The sequence below is a fragment of the Haliaeetus leucocephalus genome, unplaced genomic scaffold, assembly GCF_000737465.1.
Source record: "Haliaeetus leucocephalus isolate CR32 unplaced genomic scaffold, Haliaeetus_leucocephalus-4.0 Scaffold626, whole genome shotgun sequence".
Classification (NCBI taxonomy): domain Eukaryota; kingdom Metazoa; phylum Chordata; class Aves; order Accipitriformes; family Accipitridae; genus Haliaeetus; species Haliaeetus leucocephalus.
Genome location: NW_010973062.1, coordinates 5,877,891 through 5,888,101, shown reverse-complemented (window position 1 = coordinate 5,888,101; position 10,211 = coordinate 5,877,891). Strand labels below are relative to the sequence as shown.

The window sequence follows — 10,211 nt, the reverse complement described above, 5'->3', positions numbered from 1 at the left end:
GCCGCCGCCGGTCTCCCCCCCCCGCGGGGAAACCGCGCTCCGCGGCAGAGGCCTCCGCGCCCCGCGGGCTTTGTGCCCCGGCCCCGGCCCCGGCCCCGGCCCCTCCCCTTGGCTGCGTGGAGCCCGTTCTGCGTCGAGCGGAGGCGGCCGGAGCTCCTCGGAGTGGGGTTTGGGGCAGTGCTGGGCGACGGTTGTCTTAACAGTTTCTTTCGTTTCGTTTTGTTTTCTGTCCGTTTTCTTGCCGAGCGGGACGGTGAGATCCGGTGACCTGTTTCATCTGAAACCTTTTTTCAAGTTTTCCTTGTGGGGAATGTGGCTATTTATAAAGTCTACAGAGATAGATGAATTCTCTTTTAATGAGCACTGGGTGCGCGTTAAGACGTTTAGCAATACTGTCGAGTTATGAAGGAGGCCTTTATGCAGTAGAGATAACGATGGTTTTAACAGTTGTGATAAAGTGATTCTTGTTCTTTGGCTGTTACCCTTGCTCGTTGGAGCACCGAATCCACAAATAGCACTACAGCCAAGTAGTTCTGTTAATTCTCAGGTGGAGCTTTGAGTTTTATTTCAGCGATCTTATTCTAATGCAGTACTGATTCTAGTTCAGAAGGCTTGGTCGCCCCGAGTTGTCGCTTTCACTTTTGTTTGTCCATGATCTCCTTTGCTAACCGGAATGTGACAGCGATGCCATCAAAAACTTGGCTAGTAACACAGACTCACGTGAAAATGTTGAAGGCTTTTTGAGTTGCTGATCCTAATTTTGTGGTTTATAATTTTAATCAGTACCTAAATTAATAAAAAATATTCCATGCATATCTGCAATAAAAAATTGGAATGTGCTTAACAATTTGAGAATACAGTGAATAGTTTATCTTAGTCTTCTGGAGTCGTGTGAGTTCATATGCAAGTACGTTTTCTATATGAGTTACCTTTGAAATTTTAAAATACTCCAGAAGTCTGTGTAGGATTTGAGCGATATTGGCAACAGAATAGTAAACTTTTGAGGGCGAAACAATATCGGAAAAGATTGGGTATAGAATTTTGATGCTTCTAGAATACGCTTTAAATTTCAAAAAGGCGAAGTAACAAAACTCAATAGAGTAGAAAACTATGGTATTTGAGTAAGTCATCTGTAAATCATGTCATAGATGGTAGTATATACTCATGTTAAGGAAGGAAGTACTTTCTTGCTGAGTGAATTAACTAGTGAACAGTTCATATATTGAAAATGACCTTCTTCTCGTGTCTGTTCAAATCTTAATACATAGCCTAACTTCTGCTTTTTCCTATAACGCTAGTCTTCTGTAAAGGCCTTGCAAGTACATTTTTTTTTCCTCAGAAATCTGCTGAAATGTAAGCAGTTTCTTTTCTGCAGATTATACAAAATTAGTCTTTTAAGAAGTAAGTGGAGCATATGAAAAAAACTTTATTGACTTATCTGTTGCTCTCAAGTCATGGCTCAGTAGGTCAGGATGATAAACTTACACCTGTTTATAAAATACTGTAAGTTCATGCAATGTTAAAATAATTAATGGTTGGTATAAACTACACAATAAATCGTTGATATTTATATCTGTGTTTATAATTTGATTTTCTTGATAAACTCAAAGCCATTATATATACTATTATATATTTGTAATAATGTCATAGCCTATGAATGTGAAAAGATATATTTGCTTGGTTTAATGAAATTTGAATGGAACTTGTTGGAGTGAGAAGAATGAAATGTGTGTGAGCACAGTGCTTAATTTGAGTACATCATCAGTTGCTGAGCATATTTGAAAACTTATTTCAGACATGAGTGTCAGGGGTTTTTTGGTAACTATGTACTATCTTTATTCAATTAGCTAACTTTTATTCTAGGTTTCCCTGATGTTAAACATAAAGCTAAAATAGTTGAATAAAACATGTGAATATGAGCTTTCTGAAAAATTATTTCTGTAGAACAGCCTCTTATGTATGCTAAGCTGTATCAGTACAGGATGGTGAGAGTACTTGCAGTTGAATAAATACTCATAAGAGGGAAGAAAAGCCTTTAAAAATAAAAGGGTATTTGGTATATAAAGGATGTTTGAAAATCTGTCCAGAAAGGACTGTAGGTAGTGGCTTGGCAGCGACACGCTAACAGAATGGGGTTGATGCGTTTTTCTGGATGGTGGTGGTGGTCTAGGTTTTTTTTTTGTTTTTCTGAAAAGACCACCTCAAGATCTTTTGTGTTGCTTTAGGAAAAGTGAATGCTGGCCTAATGCACCACAGGATAAGTTTGCTATCTCTTGAGGAACGCAAGAATAAAGTTTGTCTTCTGGGGCTGAATGTTTAAGTTGAGGGTTCCAGAACTTCTTACTGAAGGAGATAGACTATCTGTTTGGTTCAGTACACTTTTGAAAAGAAGATACATGAACAGGGGAAACTGGGAGCCTTTCACCTCAGTATTTCACTTGTTTGTCTAGGTCAGTAATCCTTACTTCATTATCTCCTATTGCATGTTTGCAAATTGTACCCTGGGAAATCTAAAAGTTAGTAAATCCTGTGACTTTTTTTTTTAAATGAGGCTTTTTTATGTCTCTCAATATAAATAAGATAAGAAAATGCAAACATTATGAAAATGACAGGATATTAGGATATTATAACAGTAGTTGCTATTCTAAATCATGTATTTCTGTTGCTGACAGGCCAGAAGATATGTTTATAAAATTATTCCGTTCTTCACAGAATACTTAAAATGAAGGTTCAGTTTCAAGGTTAAAAAGAACAACCTTCTCCCCAAAGCCCATAATGATTCTAAATAAACAGTGCTATATGAACCATAGCTATACAGTATTCACTTTTATTGGTCTTTGGATGTCTAATTGCCATATTGTACTAGTAATTAAGACCTGGAAGATTTTTTTTCCTTCATTTGGTAATAAACCTGCAAATTGACCTAATCTTTTTGTATCCTTTTTAATGAGAACTTAAAACAGTGATCAGGCTAAGTGGTAATGCTGCTGCTAAACAAAAATAAAGACAAGAAGACATTTGAAAATGCTCCCAAAATTCGGAACATGGAAAACTGTAAAGTTTGCAAGGATTTATTTGGCGCTTGGTATTGGTATATTTTATTTTGGATAATTATGGTAGAAACAGAGTGCTGCAATAAAGAAGTTAAGGAGAGCTGAGGTATTTGAAATTTGATAAGGTAAATGATTGGATAACTATATTACAGATACAACACCTGCAATTCTCGTTAAAATATTCAAATCACAAATTTTATTGCTTCTGTCTTCTATTTTAGTTATTAGAGATAAGTTTGATGCGTCTGAGGTGGTGGCTTTGCGAGAAGGTTTTGCAAAACATTATTGGTACATGTGGCTTAAAATTGAGACTATTTAAATTCCTGAAGGGTGAAGGATGGCCAAAGTTGACTGGGGTCTTCCCCCCCCCAAAGATCAAGAAGAAGTATGATAAGTAGTATTCTTAATTGCCGTCTCTTGAGATATGGAGAGATGCTAAATATGGTACAGTTTGAATGGGTTCCTTGTGGCAGGAACACTGATTGCCTGAATATTCACTTTCCTTAAATATAGGGCAGAACATTCTTTAAGTATACAATCTGTGTGTATGAGGTATAAAATCACTGTTTAAAAGTGATTCAGTAGCGTGGCTGATGCTGTGTATTTGAAAGAGTTTGTTTCAGTGCAACCATTCCTTACTGATTAAAAAGGTAATCCTTGTGTTTGCATTTCGTAGTCGTCAACAAGAAATTGAAGAGAAACTCATAGAGGAAGAAACTGCTCGAAGAGTGGAAGAGCTTGTGGCTAAACGTGTAGAAGAAGAGTTGGAGAAAAGGAAGGATGAGATTGAGCGAGAGGTTCTCCGCAGGGTGGAGGAGGCTAAGCGCATCATGGAAAAACAGTTGCTCGAAGAACTCGAGCGACAGCGACAAGCTGAACTTGCAGCACAAAAAGCCAGAGAGGTAACGCTCGGTCGTTTGGAAAGTAGAGACAGTCCATGGCAAAACTTTCAGTGTCGGTTTGTGCCTCCTGTTCGGTTCAGAAAGAGATGGAATACAGCAAATCTAATTCCCTTCTCATATAAACTTGCATTGCTGCGAAACTTAATTTCTAGCCTATTCAGAGGAGCTCACTGATACTTAAACAGTTATTCTCCTAAAACCTGAACAAGGATACTTGATTTTTAATGGAACTGACCTACATATTTCAGAATTGTTTGAAACTTTTGCCATGGCTGCAGGATTTATCAGCGGTCCTTTCATTTTTGGGGAAGGGTATTGAAAATCTGTAATTATGTATCCTTCATTTGTTTCATTTTGTTTACATAGACTGTAAGAGGCTTTTGCCTTCAGTCAGGCAAAAAGCAGGGTCCAGCAGTGAGCTGCAGTACCTGTCTTTAACAAATAGGTTTCTTACTCTTCATTTAAAATGAACATTTTCCTTGAGCATACATTGGACTAATTCTGGGACTTGGAGCATAAGCCCATCCACGTCTTCACGAAGGATCTATGTCCAAATCATTATATCCATTTTTAATAACTACTAACAACTTTTTTTTTCCCTAGAAGTTATAAAAGAGCAGGTTGCCCTTGTCTGAAGTCAAGCTGAACATGTGACTTGGGTTTTTGTGGGTTTTTTTCCGTTTTGTTTTTTTTTTTTTTTAATCAGCAGCTGGAGCAGAAGCTGAAAATGTCTTTCTGTGAGACAGTAATTTGCTACTAAAGGCTTTGACGCCTGCCTGCACCAATCATTCCAGGATCCAGAAAATTCAAGACAAACTTTAAACTGTAAAGGAAGTTTGTGCTAAATAGTCATAAGTCTCAAATGCCTTTTTCACTCTGTACTTCCTGCACAATTTATTTTAAATTAATGTTTTGATTGGCTTACAAAAGGAAAGACAGTAGCAATGAAGCTTTCCCCTTCATACTAGAAGTGACTTGTCTGTCACATAGTATCTTTAAATTAATAAAAAAAAAAAACAAACAAAAAAAACCACGGGAACACTGAGTTACAACAAATATTAAGAATATACATTACACTTGTCTTGCAAATTCAGACTTTACTATGAAAGAATTTAAGTTGAATGTAGACGTCTGTAGTCAGCAAATGCTTCATGTATAGAGGTTTTCATTTGTTCAGATGGATGACTTTTTTTTTTTTAAAGTATTTTTGCTATTGTCAGTGTGATGTGGAGAAGTCCCATCAGTTCTTTATAACGCAGAATAAACTTCCATGCCTGGAGTGAACTGTGCTAGCTAGTAGCTGGTTACTAGTCATAGTAAGAAGTTTTCTCTTCATATGCTTGCTTTGTTCGTATTAACTTTTTTTTCTTACACAGACACAAACCTCTGGCTAACTTTAAATCTTCCAAATACTAAAATAATTCGGATATATATATTACGTGAACTGAAACACCTCAAAAGCTTTCACGCAGTCTTCATATTTATGACTTGCATAACAGAGTTCCATAAAATTCACCAAGAAAACAACAATTACAAGGCTTTATTTCCTGATCTTGCCTTCCCTGGACTCCTGAATTCCAAGTTCAGACTGCAAATGACAGTTTCAGCTGTCTTAAAATTGTCAAAATATTGAATGTTAAGTCCATTCTCCCCATGAAAGAAGCCCATAGCTCCATGAAGTATGGATTACCATTTGTATTTTTCACTAACAGTAAATGTATTTTTCTTATTAATTGTTTGCCTTAGGAATGATTTACATATTTTTGTTCCTTCTTATCATAAACATCTGCATTCCTCAGCTCAGCCTTCCTTGTATGTTGTTTCTTTATAAATGGTTGAGCTGCTGATGCAGGTATTGCCAAGCTAACAGTACAAATCATTTTAAAGAGGAAGCTGGCGCGTATGGCAGCCGAGGAGCACACTCTGCAGGACACTGGACAAGACAGTAAATATTCAACTTTTAATGCTGATTAAAGGAGTATAGGTAAAGAATACGTAGGTATACTTAATTGGTGAGACAAACTATTCACTTTATTTATATTTTCTATTTTACTTTTTAATTTGGTAAATACTATCCAGTTTTTGTAGTTGTCCTTGTTGATTTGTGTGATATTAAAATTCTAGTAATAAATTGTCAGGATTCTATGATTAGGGAGGGTTTAGTTGGTTGCTGTTTGGACTGGGCGGGGTGATTTAAATTGAGTACTAGAAACCAGTTTTAGTGGCTGCACAATTTACCGTTGTGAGACAAAATAGGTGGCTGTAAAGCTGCCACTTTAAGTCAGTTCACAGAAGAATTCTGAGAAAGATTAGTGCACATGCAGAAATGAGTATTCTACTTTACTAACATCTTGCCCTGTCCTCCCCTTTAGGAAGAAGAGCGTGCAAAGCGTGAGGAACTAGAGCGAATACTAGAAGAGAATAACCGAAAAATTGCAGAAGCACAAGCTAAACTGGTATGTGAAGATGTAGTTAACCGTTCTGTAGGGGAATACAGGTCCCTCTGCCTGATTTGCAACACAATTAAACAAATTGACCCTTTCTAGAGTTGAACTCGGGCTGTTGCTGGTTACCTCAGTACTGTTGCTCTCCTTCCCTTCAGCATGAGAGACCAGATCCTTAGCAATAAGACTAGTCTGAAAAAATAGTTCAGGAGCAGTTAATTTAGAGGAAGGTAGTTGCGTTCAGAATTTGGAAAGTACATTCTTAACTGTATCTCACAGGGAAGGTTGAAGAAAGTTTGCAAACTCGTTCAGCTTCTAGAGCAGAAGTGACTAATTCTGTTTTGTTGGGCAGGACAAGTACAAACTGGATTTGAGACTAGTACAATGGTGATGTACAAGTGCTGAAAGGGGCTTTCAGCATAAGCTTAAGGTGTCTAACTTATGAAAGTCTAGCTTGTGTTGGTACTCCAATCCTATTTAAGCAGGTGCCCGTCTCATGAGAACATTCACTATGATTTAGCCGATTCTAATCAATTAATGATAAGCCAAACAAAGCTGCTTCTAAATCCTGATTGAACTCTTATCAGCTTCAGTTACCCAAGTAATTACACCGTTTTCAGGTAAAGATGATGCTTCTTAAAACTGTTTGCTTGAACGACATCTGCTTTAGATCTCTTTCTGTTTTACCCTTTTCTCAACTTCGTATGGTAGAAATGGAACAGATAGAAAATGTAAAGTATTAACTGACGTAATGAACAAAATAAGCAGCTCTAGAAGACCACTGGAACAGCTGTAAGAACCATAAGTCAGTGTAAGAATTGACTTGTTACAAATCAAGTAAAGATGGTTTTGAATTAGGAGGGGTTTTTAGGTGGGTTTTGGAGTGGGGAGACCTCTGTTTGCAGGTCTGTTACTTCATTATATTGTGCCTTCATCTGACACATGACAGGTGTCAGGGGAATTTCTCTCCCTACACTGACTTCCTTAATTAAAATGTAATGTGTTGTTTGCAAGGCAATGCTGAAAAATATTGCATGTGAGCACTCAAGATCTTGATACATTAGCTGTAGGAAGTTTTCAGTGTTTCTTCTAAACTCAATTCAAATAACCATTTTCTAAATAGCTTCCCTGCAACCAGCTATGGCATCTAGCTCAGGTAGGACTGCTTACATACCTGTGCAGGATTGGACGTGTTTGGAAGTTAATATGGACTTGTAAATTGCTTTTATGACTACAAAATATGCTGGCCTAAATTCTACCATTTTCATATATAGGCTGAAGAACAATTGAAAATTGTTGAAGAACAAAGAAAGATTCATGAGGAGAGGATGAAACTAGAACAAGAGAGACAACGTCAGCAAAAGGAAGAGCAAAAAATTATCCTGGGCAAAGGAAAGTCTAGGCCAAAACTGTCCTTCTCACTAAAAAGCCAGGATTAAATTGCAACTCTGAACTCTTAAAAGAAAAAAAAAAAAAGAAACAAAAAAACCCAACAAAAAAAGGAAAACAAAAAGAAACTTTGTATGGTAGCTTCATGTTGAAGTGTTTTTTGGTTTTTTTTTTTTCCTCTCAAAAAAATTTTTTTTTTTGTCTTTTTTGAAAGTCTGGAAAGTTAGCTTGTTCTAATAGGGGCTGTGCTCTGCAATTCTTAATTTTTTTTAAACTTCCATTAAGTTAAACCCTTATCAGATCATTGTTGCCTTTTAGAGGGTAATCTGTTCTCATCAATTTTGTTTCCGTATTAGTGGTCTGAAGCAGATCAGGTCACTTTATGAATCGTGGATGATCTGATAAGGTTTTACTGACCTACGCATCAGAGTTTGACTCTGATAATTGACAGAAATTTATACTGGGTATTGCTGACTTTTAATTTTTTTTTTTTTTAAAGTCAGTAAATACATGAGTAAATTGCCATAGTATTACTGGACCTCTGTGGTTTATTGTTAAATCAGTGTCCTATGATACTGTCCCATTGTTGCGCTTGATGTTCCTGATACAGGTAAGGAAATAGTTTGTCACTTCTGCTATGAATACATAGAGAGAGTTCAGTATTGTCTCTGTTAGATTTGTTTTTATTACATTGACAGCATTCAACCAGCGTTCCCCATTGTGTAAATAAACCAATTTGCTGAATAAAGTGAAAGTCTTAAATTCATATGTTTAAGTAAATTTTTTTAGTACACTTCTATAAACGGCTTTAAGAGTGACAGTTCACATTATTAAATTCAAAACTATAGTGGTATTTTTAAAATTTTGCTTTAAACTATTGTGGCTTCTCCTACTTATAATGCAAAATTACACATAGTAAAAATTCCCTGCAGTTGTGAATGTTTTTGATGGCTGCTGCTGTTTTCATGAATGTTGGTTTTTATTCTGACAGAGACTTACTTCAGCTGTAGTATCATGTTCAAGCAGCTGTTTGGCTTACTGCACCCAGACCAATACTTCCATATCTAATCCCCTTCAGTTCACCTCATAATATAGTATATTGTATAAATTAAGGTCGTTACCACATAATGAATCTGATGGATCCTAAAGGATTTAAAAATGGAACTTTTTTCCCAAAGGACTGGACCGGCTAGCATACTCGAAGTGAAAAACAGAAAGTGAAATTCTGTCTAAATGTATTGTTTTAGCCAGAAAGCAACTGTTACTCATATACAGATCTTGAATGTTATCCATTTATATATACAGGTTTTATTTTGAAAAATGAAACTACAGATTGAAAACTATATATAAAAGTCCCCTTTTGTATATAATTCTTCTAACAAAACCTGGATTACTATAGCTTGTCCAGTTCTAAAACTTTCTTTTTCCTGTCAGTGTGCAACATCTCTAGTAACCGTAAAATGAAAGTTACTGGTAGTTGCCTGAGCATTTGAATGTCACTGGTCAAAGGTGGAAATAATTCCGGGTATTCCCAAAGGATCTGTTTCTGTAGATTTGGCAAATTAAATGTGGGAGCAAGTTAAGTGTGCCACTGAAAGCAGTGTTCAACATGCTTTGTATGAAACCTGGGCTTGGGGGCCGACCGATATGTATCGCTTTGTCCAGTATGTCAAGAAAAATGTGAAGACAGTAAAATACCTACACTATTACTGTACTTAAATTTGTCTATATATTGTATTACAAAAGAAAGTTGAAGGTTGCTTAACGCATAAAAGCAAAAACTGAAGCCAAGTAAATCATGTACATGACCTGTTGGCAGGAGCAGGCTGTATTTAAAGCTCAACTGATACCTGTATTTCTAAAACAGAAAACATCCCCTGTTCCCTTATGAGAAACAAGCTATTAAAAGTCAATACTCAAAACAGACCTATGCATTTTTGTTTCCTCTTCAAAAAGCAAGAAGCTAAGTTCTCATACACGCAGCTGTGGTACCTAGCATTTTGTTCTACCTCACTAATTTGCTGCTAAATGATAACATTTGTTCTTTACGCTTAACATTGCGTAGGCTTAGGCTCCGAGAGGTTATTTTCAGTCGCACCTTTAGGACTACTGTGTGGACAAAATCACAATTAGATGGCCCTTTCTGCTGTTCCACACCTCCCTACCTGTGTGTCCTTCCCTGCTGCCCTCATAAAAGGAAAAGCAGCTAATATTTATTTTTCTGTTGGGCAGATGTTCAGTTGGTGGAAACCACTGCCTCTTTACTGTCCTAAAGCATGCTGCGTTTCTTCCATAGCTTTTTGTAGACCCGGTGCGGGTCGATGTCACATTTGCATTATTCTGGGCTTTGCTTTCTTTTTAAAATTACTGTAGGACTTCAAGGATGCTATTGATTTCTAGGAAAACAGAGGTGCGTGCGGTTT

General features: G+C 36.8%; 1 protein-coding gene across 2 annotated transcripts in view; it reads left to right on the top strand.

The window, feature by feature from the left end:
* Nucleotides 1-9,712, top strand: part of ARGLU1 (arginine and glutamate rich 1) — a 10,843-nt gene extending 1,131 nt beyond the window's left edge. Inside the window, exons 2-4 of one of the 2 annotated variants that reach the window (XR_775072.1) lie at nucleotides 3,730-3,955; nucleotides 5,843-6,411; nucleotides 7,674-9,712. Coding sequence is in view for 1 of the 2 variants with exons in the window: in XM_010578322.1 (XP_010576624.1) it covers nucleotides 3,730-3,955; nucleotides 6,328-6,411; nucleotides 7,674-7,838 (475 nt within the window). In the remaining variant the exon portion in view is untranslated. The remainder of the gene's footprint in view (nucleotides 1-3,729; nucleotides 3,956-5,842; nucleotides 6,412-7,673) is intronic. The other variant, XM_010578322.1, reaches the window with a different exon arrangement.
* Nucleotides 9,713-10,211: the final 499 nt, after the last annotated feature.